A 17,681-nucleotide genomic window follows, 5' to 3' on the forward strand; every position below is an offset into this window, starting at 1 on the left:
AGCCAAAAATTTGCCAATAAAAAAAAAAAATTAAAAAAAAAATATTTATTTGCAATCTTGCTTTAAAGAACACTGGAGAAGTGGTTACTTAACTCTCTAATAAAGTTATGGAAAATATAAATGAACCAGGGCTTGACTTGGCCATGACTGTGTTAAGAGGTAGGCAAGAAACATGAACGAGTGGAAATGAATACAAAATTCTGTAGAAGTGCATTACTTGACTGCCTCTTAACCCACTAAGTGTACCCAGAAGAAAAAAGAAAAGTGTGGTTATGTATATGTATGTATCTACAAAAAAAGAAAAAAAAAAAAAAAGAACATCACTACAAATATTTTAAATGCAAGTTATTCTATATACCATTCTCAGGAACACTGAGTGAAAACAGAAGTCAAGTAGAGCTCAGTTCTACAGCACATGCATGCTTTAGGAGGAAAATGTACCAGAAGAAAACACATTGTTATGTTCCTTTTTCATTCTATAACTTCCCTAAAACTTGAAGTCCATATGATGCAGATAATCATTCACATGACACAGTTCTCAAAATTGCCAAAAATACAATCAAAAATGGTTAGTACTCAAAGTGGGATGCACAGTCCCAAAAATGCTTTAATTTTGTACTTTTCACAAGAGAGCCTGGTGGAGGACAAGTGTTATAACTCCTGACTTTAGGAGTGTAAAAACAAAAATAAAAAATCAAACAACAAGAACAACAACCAAAAAACCCCTCAATGCTATTCCTCTCTTAGATTCCTCCACTTTTCAGAAGTGGAAACAAAAGACCTCAATACAGCACAGATACCAAGGGGCACGCTGACACCTTCCAGATACCCCTGAAGTCAGACACTGCATTTATGCGAAGATCAAGCATATTCTCCCCCTCCTCCCACAATAATTTTGGGCCTCATAACTGTTTTGGAAAGTAACTTTACATCCTTGTTAATTCTAATAAAGAGGCTGGAAAAAAAGCTATAAATTTTCATCTTTAATAGGGTGCTATGCAGATAAAACAGTTGTAGTTAGACTGGTCTAGCTTTAACACTAAGAGTGTTTAGATGCATCTAAAGAACATCAACCAATGATCAAACAATCAATTGATTGAAAGCTATCCTGTGAATGTCCTCACACAGCTCTACCCAAACACTTATTACATGCATCTTGCTCATCCCATCAGCAATAGGCTCTGCACTGCTCATTCTATCAGGATGATTAAAAATTATGGGCCCAAATTCTAACTTTAATAGTTAATTGCAAATGTTTTAAAAATCCAGATACCATGTCAGCTTGAAGAGACATCACAGTGAACGCTCTTGAGCAACTGGGGGGTGGGTTGAAAAGCCCTGCCTGCCAAAAGCTGAGCCCAGGCCCTCAAGGATTTACTTTCCTGAAATAATTAATGACATCTTTAAAATCTAAAGTACAGTAACTTCTAAAGCAGAAAAAAGAGCTGCATTCCTTACTCAGGTTATTAATTATTGGGGGAGGGGAGGAAGACAGAAGAGACTTACAAGCAACAAAGAAATCTAAGGACTTGATCTCAGGTCTAGGCAGGTAAAATTGGAAGGGGAGGGGGCAAAAAACACCTTTTGGTTTAGTAAAGCATGAATCAAAAACTGCTCATAAAAACTATGCATTTTGGCAGCTCTTAATAGCTCAGTCCTTGATTATATATAGGTAAAGAAATTTTATTTTAGCAAAGACAACTTTTTTGGTCAGGATTTTGGAAGGGTGGATCAGCACAGCGGTGGAAATGCGAGAGCATTTCTGTTGAGCTGCCTATTTGCTGTGAAGGCCAAGTGCCTTCCTATCAGGTGAACTGAGAAACACTGATTTACCAAGAAAGCTTTCTGCCTGTTGTCTCCACCAGATCATATAAAGTCTGAATAAAAAAGCATGCAAATTCAGGCCAGGGTATCTGAACAGAAAGGAAAGTGTATGAACTATACCGTGCCCATGTCAGATGAAGAGAATCATTCACTACAGCATGAAAACTTGTTAAAAATGCAGTCAGGATAATTATATTTGTCACAAGTGCAAAACTATGCAGACTTGGGTATTGTACCAGTACTTGTACTGTGTATGCATAGGTTTCATGAAATGCAAGCATATATCCCTCTGACTGAAATAATACTATTTCCTCATTACCAAGAGCAAAATTATGTAAATAGCATTATAGGCAGGGAAAGGGGGAACAAACAAATATCATCCAAAAATTTTAAAATAGTCTGTAAATTACTATGTCCCTAAGTATCGCAGCCTCTAGATATACATATTTTTAAGTACTGCATGTCCCCTGCAAAATATTGAAAAAAAGACATTGAGATTTGAGATTCTACTATATAACAGGCCTGAAACTTCTCATCTATAATGCACTGACTTGTGGTTGTCCTGAGAGTCAGACTAGATACAAACAGTCTCAAAGGATGAGCAAAAGGGAGGAAAAAAAAATCCCCAACCAAATACCTTCACATTTCAGGATACTATGGGATAAGAAAAAGAATACCTTGCTTCAGAAGTGCTTTTGCAGTGCTTTGATAGTGCCTGTTTGTGAATACTAACAACAACCATTTAGAATATCTTTTTGTAGAAAAAATCCGGCAAGATTATACCAGTAGAAAAGTCAATGTCATTTGATCATTGCCATATTTTTAAAGCAGTACCTAGATACTAATTAATTTCCACAATCTCTCAATTTGGTAGGTGACTTACGTCTTTTCATGGAAAAGGTTACAGGAATTCAAGATAAGGGATACATCTAAATGCTCAAAAGCACATGGTGAGCTTGTTGCAAAATTATCAAAAGGATTACCTATCCTTTTCTTAGACCCCATGTTGCTCTCCTCTTCCCTATAAAAGTTGATGGATCTATATATGTATATAATACATATATATATATAAATACACAGAGAAACAGAGAAAGATGCAGTAATTCAATAGCAGCAAAAGAGGGGTAAAAAACCCTTACTAATATCACAATAAATACAGAGTGTAGTATTTCAGTTAATAACTGTGAAAGTAAGAAGAAACTTCTGCAGTAAAAATCAAAACAGAGCAAAACTGTGAAAGTGAAGCATGAAAATGCTAAGACTAAGGCAAGACATTGAAGGACTAACATTAAATAAGTAAATGCAACAGAGCTGCCTGCCTGCCTGATCACTTTAGAGCAGCTCCCAGAAGACTAAAGTAGAGTAGAGCTTCTGTGCAAGGGTTTGGAAATAAGAATTGATGGTAGAACAATTTCTTTACAACCCTTTGGAGACTGAAGAACCAAAACAGGAGGGAAATGAGATCTAGGCCACTTGCGAGATAGACCAATTTAATGGAATGCACAAGACGGCCCAAAATTGAGCCCTAGATTAAATTCCAAGTTACCTTCCCCATCAAAGGAGGTCTGGAGAGGAAACAGAAATGAAGCAAGCTGTGCGTATCAAACGCAAAAAGTCTTTCAGTCGGCTTCCGCACATGCTGCCAGTCTCTAGCAATAAAATCTGCAAACTCGATGTAAAGCATGAAAATACGCACTTTAGCGCATAATTCAGAACAGGCTTGGGTCTTCCATGCAAAATCTGAAGTGCCCTTTTACCTTGACTGCTTGATACCAAAAATTTGAGGCTAAATGTCTGAACGGCTGTTTGCAATTGCACAGCAATTCAGAGGCGTGCGTTTGCTCCGGTCCGTCCTAAGCACTCCCAAGTCATGTTGCCAGGGATTCTCCATGATGTGGGCTCATATACCGAGCAATAAAACTGACCTTCAGGGGTGGCCACATCATCACAGAGTGAGAATTACAGCAGCTTCAAAAGGGACCATGTATTCAACTCTCCTAATGAGACCAAGAGCCACAGTGGCATTTTATCAAGAAAGGCGTGAAGAATTAGTACATTTACACCTCAATGTTTTAGTTGGACAAGAAATGAAATGGATAAAAATATTAAAAGAAAAAAAAAGAAAAAAACCACTCTAGCATATAATGCTGTTAAGTTTTCAAGACTCTATAATTGAAAGAGACTGGTTCTCAAAATTTTGTTCACATATATTCAAGTTATTAAGTATATCTGCACTATAAAATAGTTTGCTTGTTTGTTTTTCGGTTTTTTTTGCAGTATTTTGAACAAATATGAGAATTTTTTTAATATTCAAAATGCAAGATTGCTTCAGAAAATACAGTAAACTAAGTGAAAATGGGGCTTCAGAGATGCCATGCATTGAGCGCAGCGGCTTAATTACTTTAAAGCCAGTCCTTCCATACCTACACAAAACAGAGTATTGCTAATGGCAGTGACAGAAAACGATAACTACTCTCGTTTCCACTTTGAATCATTTTTCTGTGGTTAATAAATTATATCCATAACAGTGTTAATAAGTTATGGTACGGTGTCACTGCATTAGTTTGCATTTATGATGAAGCACTTCATATGGCATTACCTATACCCGTGGAAAAACGTAACAGGAGAGAGCCCTTCTCTGCTCCCAGAAGAATTTCCTATGCTGGCACTTTGATGGATCCCCTAAGGAAACGTCGTCTCCTGACCTCTGCCTTGCTCTTACTTCTCACCTCTGCTGCAGGAGCGTGCCACGGTAGGGCAATTCAAAAACTTTAATACCTTTAATGAAACACTGACACTCTTAAATCAGTGCCCTTTCCATAGAAATGATATACAAGGAGTTAGAGGTAAGGCAAATATGGGAAGTATTCAGATCAATTTACTCATGTGAAGAGGACACTGTCGGATCAACTCATCTTCCCTCAAGCTCCCAGAGGGAAACAGGAAGATTTAGACTGACTGATGGGCTCTTGATCAACTACTGTAAAAGCTTGTTTTCTCCAAACGTTAAGAATAAATGAATGTATTTTAAGCTTAATATTATTTGGTTTTTAAAGAAAAAAGAAAATCAGAAGCTATTCAAATTTTTGAAACTCAACTATGGCAGCACTGGTGAAGAAAAGAGAAGGCAAAAGTAATAAGCACACTTTTAACAACAGAAAGAAGCTTTCAGAAAATTCTTTTAAAAATAAAGAAATACAAACCAGTAAACAGTCCCAAATCAGAGTTCTGTATTGTGGAGTTTTAGTCATCTCAAGCATTAACTTGAAGAGCTGCTATTAAGCAAGATAGTTTTTTGTCCATTAAAGTTATTACATAAAAATTCAGTATAGTTCAAAAGAATTTTTTAGAAAAACGTAATTATTGAATTGTCTCCAGTACCATGATACCTTCTACAGTAAAGCATTCCTTTTAATAGCTTTTTTCTGCTTTACATATACACATATACAGAAACTCCTCTGTGAAACACAACGTCCAAATAGAAATGGGATATTCCATCTCAATAGAAATTATTTGCTTTCTATCAGTATCAAGTAAAAAGTAGCTCTATTACATTAAAATGCAGAAAAATCCCAAGTTATCTGCAGCCTCCATAAGCCAACAGCGCAATGCACTGTACATGCTTTTACAGTAGGTACATACAAGATAACTTTGTAGACATATTACTGGAATGGTTTGCAACCAGTGAAGATAATTTTGATTATTTCCACTTCAAAACTTCCTATATTGGAGCCACATCACTGAAAACAATCTAACCGTAGGGGAAAAGAAGTGATGGGAAACAAGTCTGCTAATCTCTTCACTAAAATTAGACAGAGGAGCAGAGTAGTCTCCTGTAGATTAACTGAAGTCTTTCAGAGACAAAGACTCCAGTATTCTAAGCAAGAGAAATAAAATCCCCATAAAAATACCTTCACTTCTTTAATTTCTCTTTTTCCCTTTCTGCTACAACTAGCATCATTTATTTGTACACTGAATTCATCTCTACTGCACCATAATGAAATACATTTTAAAATTTAAAAGGTTAAAAAAATACCATGTTCCCACCACAGCATCATTGGACATCATACAGCATAGAAAAACGAGTCGTGCCTTTGCAGTAATTTGACAAGAGAAGAACAAAAAGAATGGCAAAAATAGAACAATACAACTAAGACTTGAGGAATACATCGGTTCAATATTTAGCAATGCATAAATTGAGGTTTTATTTCTGCTTAGGTATATTTTGATTAGAACTAATAAATGACTGATTTTCCTTTGGTTCTTTGCAACAACAACATATCACCCAAAGAGCTTTATTCTTTATTCCCTTCTCATATAGCATGCCAAAGACTGTCTTAGTTTACGAATTAGCATTTAAAACTACTGTAGGTTATCTAACAAGCATTCAGATTCAATAGTACTTTTGACAGCAGTAAGTAAAGAGCCTTTTAACATCTTGAACACATGTGCTTGAAAAAAGTAGTTGCATCAAAGCAGTTCAAAGACTGCAGACAAAAACCAGTTAAAATCCAGTTTGCTGTGAGATGATTTTAGTGTGGTGTAAACAACCTTTCACAACTCCCCATGGGAAATGTTGTAAGACTACGTTCAAAATGAATCAGGCATATTTATAAAGATCATGAAGTGGTCAAATGCATTTGCATTTTTGGCAGATCCACTCCACGGGTACTACTTGCTACAGTCTGTAGAAATCTCAAATCTCACATCAACATTGCCTATAGTGCTTTATTATTTATTACATGTTATGCTAAGTACCTGCGAAAGGGGACATTCCTTGGCCAATGAACTCTGGTTCATATCCTTCAGTAAGTCCTTCAGAGCATTTCTTACTGTTGTGTGAGACCATTGTTCAGGAGGCAAGTCTTCTAGTTTAGGGCAACTATTTGAAACACAGATTAGAAAAGGGATTATTACAAGATTGCATCCTGCTGCAGAACATTCCTTTAAGACAGACAGATTTCATTTTGCGCATCAAGCAGATGCATCTGGAGATTGCTCTCGGTCTCCTGATTGTTCCGATTAGTTAATTACTTTATACAACACATCTGCTGTATTGATGCATGAATTATACATCAGCTGCATGTGGCGACTATTTTTTCATGTTACTTCTACCTTCCTGCTCTGATGCGCTTGGTAAAACAATTTAAGGTGTAATGCTTTCTCACGACTGATCATGAAAAGCATTAATATATTAACCGTTTTTTTCTTTTTTGTTGCCATGAAATTTAAGAACCTAGACAGCAACAATAAGTGTGAGCAAGTCATTCTTTAACAAAATGCACACAGATGGTACTGTTCATGATATGCAAAAATATTTTTCTCTTAAGTAAACTTTATGTAAAATGCCTTCTTGTAATGCATCATTTAATTGACTAAAATGCAATATAGTTTTAATGAGATATCCAAAGAAAATCTATGTATCAGAGCTATAAAAGTTTTCTGCAATAGTATACTGTAAGTTAAAGAAGAATTAGAGTAACTAAAAAGGAATTTAGGCAAGCCTTTGTACTTCGAGCACAAAGCACAGTGGGAATTAAATACAAGCAATATTAACAGTTAAGAGCAGACAAGTAACAGTTCATGCCCCATGAACTGGTACATGACTTACCTGTGTAACTGGATTTTCAGTGTGACCACATGATACACGTCTTGCAGCATGTCTGCTACTGTAGCATCAGGGGCATCTGTCACATAGGAGAGTGGAACTGGATTCCACTTCCCAACCTGGATAAGCCCTGCAAGATTACAATTTTCAGAGGGGAGGGGGAGTGGGCAAGAAGGGCAGGAAAAATTGAAAGAAAGTGATTTACCTAATTCCTGGGGGCAAAAGAAATATCTGATTTTAACAAGATCACCACCTTTGTTCCTAACCTTTTAAATATGGCAAAACAAAAGAACACCCCCATCCCCTCCAAAAACCCCCACCCACACACCACCAAGGATTGGCCTTATCTATATTATGAAAGTATACAAATGCAATGAAGTAGAGATTTTTATAATATGTATAGAAATATATTTTCCTAAGTTCCCATGAATTCAATAGGACATGATATAATAGTTAGCATTCCTCTTAATAAATTAGAAAGGATTTTGCAATGCAAGAATTGAGCACAAAAAAAAATTTGCTTCACAGTCTATAAAACCATCAGGAACAAAATAAAAGAAACAGAGCTGGATATTCAGTCATAAATGCAAGTTGACTCTCAACAGTCCATCTGCTCAAATATGCTTTACACTTCCTTGTGGATCCTCAGTGGAGCAGATTATTAAGGTCAATAAGCATACTAATGATTCAGTTGAAGTCTTTTTTCTTCTTAAAAAAAAGAAAAAAAAGAGGAATTTACCTCCACATTCCCCATGAACAAAATGTACACTAACTAAATAAAAACACACCAAGGAAAAAAAAATACAGACAGTGAATCTGCAAGAAGTTTAAGAAGTAAAACCTGCATTGCATTCCTGAAAGAAATCCTGCCCTTCCCCCAAGACCCCACAAACAAACACAATTCATTGTACAATTTCATAATCTTATTTACCTTTTGCTTGGGCAGCAGAGCTGTGAGAATATCCAAGAGATAGCAATGCCATTTCAATCAGCTGGTTGAAAAGCATATCCTTCCTCACCAACACAAATTCTGCATGCTCCTCCTTAGAATCGTACTCAATGGCATTTTCATAATGTTCCACTACACAGAAAACTGGAAGCATACTTCCTGTTAAAAAAAATTTAATTTAACATATTAAACTTGAGTTACAGTAGAGAAGGTGGCTCTATACAGAGTTATGTAAATAAAACCTGTACGAACAGGCAGAGGAGGCATCAAGAATCATCACAAATATTTGATCAACATATTCCCCGAATCCTTTCCCCTCACTCTCCCCAAAATAGAGAAAGTTCTACAAAACATACATCTCCCTGAAAGGCAGAAATGCAAATTTATCTCTTGATCAGACATAGATTTAAAGAATTACCTTCTATAGAAATAACAGGGTTGACTGAAGAGTTGATTCTCTCTGTCCTGCCTGATTTGTTGTGAGTAGCAGGCAGCATGAGAACCTAAATACATACTGCAGATGTCTTCACTGTAAGCCATTTTAGTACCAGCCACATAATTTTGTTTGTTAACATTAAAACTTTCTTAGTCCTGCCAAAAATATTTAATTGCTTTCAACATCAACAACAAATCACCTTGTGTGTTATATATTCACTCTGAAAGAGTACACAAGGAAACAAGGCAAAAGTTAACACTAATTCCTGCTTCATTCACTGAGTGCACTTGAGCACTACTTTCACTCGCATCTTTAAGGAACAAATCATGATTTCAATGCTGCTTTAAGAAGTGTACCTGCAGTTCAGGCTTATTTTTGTTGTTCTTGTTGTTGTTGTCTCCTGCACTTTACATCCCACAACGCTATTTTGGCATGCCTGAAAGTTAATTACTAATTTCCAGTTTTGTAGCATCATATGGCAAACCCTTCCATACACTGCAGAGAATATTAAGCAAATAACCTTTTTGCTTTCCTTACGCTTTAAAAAAAAAAAAAAAAAAAAAAAAATCTTTTATTTTATTTTTTTTCCTCCCTTTTGATGACAGAGAGAGAAGTAACAAACGACCCAAGCTATTTTAGGGACAAAGTCTCTCCCAGCAGCCAGATTCCTGGACTTGGGGAAAACCCCTTCCAGCCTCCCAGATGGACATGCATGACACACTGACCCTGTGGTTTTAAGCTCCAATCCTGTTCCGCTGCCTCCAGCAGCACAGGTTAGGATCTCTTAATGACAGAAAGCAGAAGGGTTAAAAGGAGATGTACAGAACTGTCTTATGGCAGCCTGCCAGAGGGGTATCATCTTTAGCATAAATGATGACAGGGGTTATTTTAACAGGGCACCCAGGAACTCCAATTAGTCCTACAATGTTAATGCCTCTATAACCACTGCCCTCCAGACTTACGGAAACCTCCTAACCTGCTAAGGTGCACCAGACATGCTGTAGTCTGAAAGGAAGCTTTACTCTTGACAATAGAGTAAGACCACATCTGCTGATTTGTGCTCTAATGTATAGTAAGAAATCATGATAAAAAAGATACCTCTTAAGCACGTATATTTAAAGTACATCTGTTCACCAGAGAGCCAATCTCTGGCAAACAAACCCCTTCAGGCTTGCAAGGAAAAGCTCAAAAACTCACTCCAGTTTGCCCAATAGGCTCAGCATGAAAGACTGAAAGACAAGAGCAAAAGCTTGCCAATATTTATGTAGTGCAGGAAGGAGATTTTTTTTTCCCCTAGCTTTTTTTTTCTTTTTCTCTTTTTTTTTTTTTTTTTTTTTTTTTGCAATCTGAGTGAGACTGGCCAGGAGGGAGAGGAAGACCAAAGCAAAAGCAGTACATGCAAAGCAGTGTTTACTTCACTGTTTTTAAATAAGCTGTGGACAAACACGATTCATCTGCAAAAAGGTGGTGGTTTGTTTTTTGGGTTTTTTCTCCCTTCCAGGCTCTCACAACTGATGTTTCACCTACTACCATCTGACTCAGAGTAAGGGCTCAAAATTCTTAAGTAGTTTCACCAGTAATTCTTGAAGATAAAGTGCAAGCAAAGCTTCATTCGAACAAACAGTGCTGATACATCCAAAATCAGCAAAAACATATTTGTTTTTCTCCTTATCACCTCCTACAAATTAAACTATGATCAGACACAATACAGAGGTACTTTGCTGCTTACCAGCACCCTTTATGCCAGGTACATAGTTTCCTCAGTTGCAGCATTTTGGGAAACGTGGTACTTTAAACAACACAGGAGAGCCTCCTGGCCAAATTTTGAGGCACAGCATAGATTAACAGAGGTGGATCCCTGTAGTGTGACACAGGTATCATCTGACTACAAATCAAGCCACTAAATCTTTTAGCAAACTGTCACTAGTGTCCTTCTGTTAATGTGAAAAATGTTATACAGGAGAGCACAATCTCGGCTGGCTGATCACTCCTGCTAGTACTTGGCAAGACCTCCAAGTGCAGCAACTTCATAACCTTCTAGTATTAAAGGGGAGAGCATTGGTCAGTGCTCTCTGCTAAAAATACAGCATGATTTAAACCTGAAGGCAGTGTTAGAGCTTTTGCTGAAGGTTTACGAGTCTGTGTAAACAGCACGTCTGCCATAAGGAGCAGTGAAGTCTGTAGAATCCTTGTCTAAAACTGTCCTGGCATTAAAGTTTGCTGTGCAAATATCACATAATACCAGAGACAGCTGAAATCTCCTATTTAGGAATTTATGGAACTTATATGTTTGCAGGCGTCAGAAAGTCCTTTTTATACAGCCCCACTGCTTCACTGTACAATGTTAATGCACTCTGCTTGAAAAGCCGTAATAAATTATATTTTTAATGCTCTTACCCTGGCTTTCTTAAGATGCATACATTCTTGGCAAACAATCAATAAATAGGGTAATCATGAGCAGAGGCCAAAGAATTTGCTGAAGTGCTGTTTTTCCATTTTTAATAGATAAAGATCTAACAATACGGACTGCTGTGTCTGTTCATTTCAGGATCAATATATTCTTTGTTTTCGCCAAACCGAGGAAAAAATAAATGATTGTACGATAAATGTTATGCATCAGAAACAATGAAATTCCTCTGCCTTCTAACTTTGTGCATTTAATAGTCTTGGTTGCATTTTGCACTTTGCATAGCAAATACAAGAAAAATCTGGATTATAAACATAACTGATTATACTAGGAAAAGTAGAGGCTGTTTCAAAATATATGCTAAATTACATGCAGCATATTTTGATTTAAATTAGTAAGCCTACAGGACATGGTCAAAAAGACTTACAAATTTTGATAAGTAAAATTTGTATATTATTGTCCATTAAAAGTATTTTCAATCCAAACAAAAGCCATCCATGTACAAACATCAGTGATTCTAAATGTGCCTTTTCCTTGTGTAAATGTCTAATTACAGCAAACCAGCCACTGAAAAATATGACACCCAAGTTGTTCATTGTTCAATAATGAATTGTACTTAAGAAAATAAACTGCGAAGATTGACATCATAAATGACTTTTCCAATGTGATACCTAAAGATTTACACTCTCTCCTTTAAACCAACTTGCAACTGCTAAGGAAATTCTACTACACTTCCAATCTTAGGACCATCATTTGGAGGAAAGGCGAGAATTTGTTTTGGGGGTTCAGTATTTACTCTTACATATTTTTGCATTTCTTCGCCCAGCGCGCAAAGAATTAATGTAACAAATTACTTATATTTCAATGTAAGAATTTGCTTTAATCAGAGCAGCTAGCCTTTACCTTAACAAAAATCAGACTCCACCCTGAAAAGCAAGATGCTCCACCCAAGAATGAACCTTACATTTCCCAAATGTGATTTATATCAGAATTGGGAATATATAGTATTTTAGAATTGAGATTTTAATCCTGAAATATAAATGAAGTAGAGTCTGCAAAAGTATGCTTCCCCCCCAAATATTATAAATCATATTTCTCCAATGCAGAATTATCAAAAGTGTTACCTTTTCTAATATTAGTTTTCATCAGGTGTCCAGAGTGTTTTAAAGGCACTCCTTGCATTTTAGTTCCTGTACTTCCAAGTCTTCCTCTTCCTAATGGGCTCCCATTCTGTTCCAAGCGCGCAATTTTGGCTGGTGGACCCTTCGGATCGCTTACATTGTTAGACATTTCTGAATGTTCTTTCCCCTGAGTTGCCTCGTTCAAATGATCCATACTCAGTCCCGCCTCTAAAGATCACCTGCCATGATTAAAAAAAAAAAAAAATATATATATATATGTTGTACACGTGTGCGCATATGTATACGTACACAGCCTGCACATGTACAGAGACAGATATATATGTATCATAAGCTCATAAAGAAGAATAGATAAGTATTTTAACTAAAAAGAAAAGCCTTTTTTAAAAGAAACAAACTTATTCTTCAAAAACTACCACATACCCCAGTTTACAGATAGATTGTATCATAATCTAGTAGAATGGTTTTCTTAAAAGCCAACCAGAGTACCTCTTAAAAAAAATTTAAAATTAAAAAATCTTTGGAGATTTACTGCTAAAACTGAGAGAGTCTAAAACTCATATAAAGTGATGATGACTGTCAAGGTGTGTGCTCCAAGATAGCTATTGTCACAAATCTCACAGAAAGGTTTGTTATTAATCGCGGATGTTTTAATTGTGGAGATAGATAAAGATTCTAATGAAAAATTTCTTGATCTATTTGAGTATAAAATGGATGAACAACAATAGAGAGATTGTTAAAACTTTAGTTGAAGGAGCAACAGATTTATTAGAGATGTAGACTATTGTCCCTTTACAATTCCTCTCCCCTTTACAAATAGAAGTTAGAAAAGAATTTGACATTTAACTTCAGAAAGCAGTGGCGGGAGATGGTTGCTTTTGAGTTTCCTAACCAATATTATACAGAGTTTATCAACTTTTGCAAGGTTCAAAACATATAATTTTTCAGATATTAAGATATTAATATTTCAACATTAAGCTTCAAGTGTTAAACAGAGTAGTTTATTCAATTAAGATAAATTACTGAATAGTTTCTCACCAAACATAAAGCTGTGGAAAAATCCTCCACAATTTCTACAGTAATTTTTATGCCCTTAAGTATAAAAAGCCCAAAACCTGGGTGATGCTGACACACCTATTTGAAACCAAAAAACCAGAATTTCAACAACAAATTAAGAAAAAGTACATATATAAGCATGCTTGTACTCCCCTTTCTATAAACTTTTGAAACTTCTGTCCATAACAATTGCAGTTAAATCACTAAAAATCTCTCAAGCCTACAACATAACAGAGAGTGTTTTAAGGACTTTTGCCACTCATCAGAAATTGTTTTGCCAACTATATTAAAAAACCTTGCTGAGAGCAAAGGCATCTTTCTGGTTATGATTTCACTAATCAATACTGTTGTGATTGTTAGGTATTTTACCCACCTTTCCCTGATAGGGAAGGGTATAACTAAACAGACAATTATGTTATGTATATATACCAAAATAATATAAGCACTAAGGACAGGTCAGCAGACATTAATCTTTGAACTAGTATTTACATTAGAAATATAAATACTAATACTGGGGAAGTCATATTTAGAAAGACTGGTGTGAATCGGATAATTGCTACTTTCTTTCAGTTGCCTAGTAATTCAATATATTTTCTGCACAATTCATAGCGAAGTTATTAGAGCCTAAACATCTTGGAATCTTTATATATATACACTTCTATGTCACTAGTATACATGCCAATGATAATTTTGTAGAATATTTCTTTTCTAGTTTGAACATCACGCTGTTTTTCCCCGATACGGTGAAGACAGAGGCAATGTATTAATTCGAACCTTTACAAGCAACCTCAAGAATGCAACCAAATAGATGAAGTTCAGACAATCGTTATTTTTCCCTATGCTATTAGGTGACAGGCTAAGGTTCACCATTCATCTTTATCCCATCTGTTTCAGGTCATGCGTCTCATTAGCAGTAAACATGCCTATTTTAGCCACTTTTCAAAAAGAATTTTTTAAACTGTGCTGAATGTAACCTAATCAAAGAATTACAGACTGAAACTGCTAACATCTTCCGATGTTTCTAACAATGCTAACATACCATAGGGCTGCTATTCTGAGACTGGTCTATCTCAAGAAAAAGAGGATTAACCAAAAAAAAAAAAAAAAAAAAAGAAAGAAAAAAAAACTAAAAAAAAAGGGGGGATGTGGGGGGGGGGGTGGGAAAGAGTAAAAGAAAACACATACAAAAAAGCTTCGAACAAGAAATTTCTCATCACTTTTGGCAACTTCAGAAGTACTCTAAGGCACGAAGGCTCTTTGCTACAAAAAGTATCTAGTCATCATGAGTCAGAATCGCACTACATCATGTACAGTGAATAAAAGTGATAGATCGGCACTTAGTTAATACACTGACTGCAACCAAAACACCAAATGGGTCATTTTCGCTTGGCCTGAGAATACCCACCCATCGGCATCCTTTCACCGCTTAGTCATCTTGTAAAAAGCTTTATGTTACAAAGCAAAATTACATGCACATAAAACACCTAATTTACTCATTTAAACTCCATGCCCAAGGCTAAAGTTCACTGAAACCTCAGTTTGGAATAGTGATGAGCAACAACCAGCACGGCCTGCCCAGGGAGAGGGTGGCAGGAAAGACCTATCATCTCCGCCGGTTCCAGGCCAAGAGTTTCCCCGGGTTTCGCATTTAGTCATCTTTCACAACTACAAGTTTTCATCACAGATCAGTGAGAGAAGAGCACGATTTCAAGGCACAGTTTCCCGGAGCCAGCGTACACGTACAGGCACACCGCGCAATTTCTGAATGAGAGCCGGTGCCGTATCTCCTTTTGTCGCGATGTAACGCTGCCGGTATTATATTATTTCTTTCTCTCCTCCTGAATCAGCCCCCTCCCCATGCCTTTCCCCTCCTCTTCCCTCCCTCCCCCATAAAAACCCATAATCACATTTGAGAGAGGCTCCGCACTTATCCGTTCCATATGGCTCTCACAATCCAGGCCAAGCTTTCCCTGTGACCTTTTAAAGAGACAAAGAAGCAAAGTACTTATCTAGAAACAGAAACACTGCAGTTTTCTGAGTGAAATTAGCAAAACCGACCCGAAACTCACCACTTCAAAACTTGACAGCATATAAATAACAAAAACAAAGGAGGTTTCCTTTGCAGCCCGAGCTCTTGAAGAGGAAGAAGTTCAAGACTGATGTTTTTAGGTCCCCCCCTTTCTGAAGGGGGGGGGGGGGGGGGGAGGGGGGGGCAGCAGACCTGAGGACTACTTCCCCTAATATTCTCTTTTTTTTTTTTTTTCTTTTTTTTTCCTTGTTGCTATTTTCCTCTAGGCGGGGAGGGGCAAAAACAGATAGCGAGAAACAGAGTAGCCATGAGCAAAAATGGCAATGGACAAAAAAAATAGAGATTAAATATCTTTTGAGAGAGCCAGTTTTCGAGGTTTAGCAACGGAAGACAGAGCTGCAGATCAAATTGATCAGACAAGTGTAACGCTCAAAATGAGGAATTAATAAGAATAATAATAATTTAAAAATAAGTAGCAGGTTTAAATTAAGGTGGAGGGTGATTTAAGTCTAGCTATCCTTTCAAAAATAAAACAAATGCATAAAGGATCAAGTGAGAAAAGGGGTTATTGGGAAAAAAAATGCAAAGAAAAAAAAAAGCAGCTTTTCTATCCAGTGTGAAGAGCAGAAAGTCTACTTCTAGGTTGTCACTTACACTATTATTCTCCAATAGGCACCCAGAGGAGCAGCACACACAGAAGGAGCCCGCTCCCCTCCCCCTCCGCAAAAATATACACCGTAACAGCCCCCAAACTTTCTGCGGAAACCTCAGCCCCAGAGATCGCTACTGGAGATAAAAAGAAAAAAAAAAAGTGGAGAGAAAATTGCAGGAAAAGGCACTAAAATGCCACTTTTAATCTCGCCTTTGAGGTCCGGGGAGGGAAAGGAAAAAAAAAAAAAAAAAAAAAAAAAAAAAAAAGAGAGAGAAAAAAAGGCAGAGAGGACCTGTCTCCTCTCATTTACCGGGGGCTGTTGTGCGAGTGACGGGGGGAGAGGGAGCGAGAGGAGGGGAGAGAGAAAAAGAACAGAGGGGAGGAAGGAAACACACAACAAGGCACACCACCACCACTACAAAAAAGTGACGAGGTTTCACTCCCTCCGAGACCAACACCGGGAAAAATTATAATTTTAAAAAAACCCAATCCTATTAGGTAAAAAAAAAAAAAAAAAAAAAAAAAAAAGGAAAAGAAAAGAAAAGAAAAAAAGGAAAAAAAGAAAACCAACAACAAAAAACTGGTTCTGCTTCTGCAAAGGAAAAAAATAAAAAAAAAGAAAATCTGGGAACTCCGAGAAGAGTTACTCGCAAGAAGGGGTAAAAATATAAAATAGAAAGGTTGCAAAAAGCCAACAACAACAAAAACCAAGCCAGCAAAAAAAAAAACCACAACCACCCAGTAACAATTGAAAAAGAATAATAATGGTAGGCTTTGTATTTTGTCTTTTTTTTTTGTCTTTTTTTTTTTTAATTCTCGTTTCCCCTGGCTGGCTGGGTACGGTTGTTATTTAGGCCGGTTTGGTGGTTGTTGCTGGATGTTACATGGATATGTGTGTGTGTGTATGTGTGTGTGTCCCCGGACGGAGCTGCCTCGCTCTGCTCTGCTCCCCCCCCTCCTCTCTCTCTCTCCCTCTCTGTTTCTGTCCCCATTAAATTATTAGTTGACTCATCACTACTCCTCCTCCTCCTGCTGCTGCCGCCGCCGTCCCCTGCTCACAGCCTCCTCTCCTCCTCTCCGCTACCGCTCGCTGCCGCTGCTGCCGCTGCTTCTTCTTCCTCCTCCTCATTTTAATACAAAATAACACCGAGGCCACCGGCTTTTTTTTTTTTTTTTTTTTTTTTTTTCACAGCCAGAGACGGGAGGAGGACGCAGCCTCCCTGCTGCTGCCCGGAGCCCTTCCCCAGCGGCCCCGGATCATCCGACGCGTCCTGGGAGAGAGAGAGAAAGTGGCAGAGGAGGAGGAGGAGGATGAGGAGGCGGAGGTGGTGGTGAAGGAGAGAGGCGTGGGGGAGGGGAGGCCGGGCAGAGGGAGGGGGGTCGGCAGGAGTGCGGCGGCAGCGGGGGACCGCAGCGAGGAGCGGGGAGGGGGCGCCGGGCCGGGCCGGGCCGGGCCGGGCCGGGGGGGCGGCCGCCGGCGGCGGTAGGTGAGCGGGGGGGCCGGGGGAAGAGGGCGTGCGGCTTCCGGGCGCGCACGAATTTGCAGCTCGCTGGGTGCGGGTGAGGCGGCCCTGCCTGCGC

The 17,681-nt window shown here is 37.9% G+C and overlaps 1 protein-coding gene across 8 annotated transcripts in view; it reads right to left on the reverse strand.

Annotated features, from left to right (window-relative positions):
• The window catches only part of SATB1 (SATB homeobox 1), a 92,182-nt gene that overhangs the window by 57,656 nt on the left and 16,845 nt on the right, over positions 1 to 17,681 (reverse strand). For 3 of the 8 annotated variants that reach the window (XM_079300637.1, XM_079300633.1, XM_079300630.1), the window contains exons 1-5: positions 15,489 to 15,702; positions 12,349 to 12,584; positions 8,364 to 8,540; positions 7,436 to 7,562; positions 6,583 to 6,706 (exon numbers count right to left, since the gene is read on the reverse strand). In XM_079300637.1, coding sequence (XP_079156763.1) covers positions 6,583 to 6,706; positions 7,436 to 7,562; positions 8,364 to 8,540; positions 12,349 to 12,559 — 639 coding nt within the window. In that variant the 5' untranslated portion in view covers positions 12,560 to 12,584; positions 15,489 to 15,702. Of the gene's footprint in view, positions 1 to 6,582; positions 6,707 to 7,435; positions 7,563 to 8,363; positions 8,541 to 12,348; positions 12,585 to 15,326; positions 15,397 to 15,488; positions 17,210 to 17,681 lie in introns of those variants that run through there. The other 5 variants (XM_079300632.1, XM_079300636.1, XM_079300631.1 and 2 more) reach the window with 3 other exon arrangements.

The sequence above is a fragment of the Erithacus rubecula genome (genome assembly GCF_903797595.1).
Source record: "Erithacus rubecula genome assembly, chromosome: 3".
In the NCBI taxonomy this organism is placed as follows: domain Eukaryota; kingdom Metazoa; phylum Chordata; class Aves; order Passeriformes; family Muscicapidae; genus Erithacus; species Erithacus rubecula.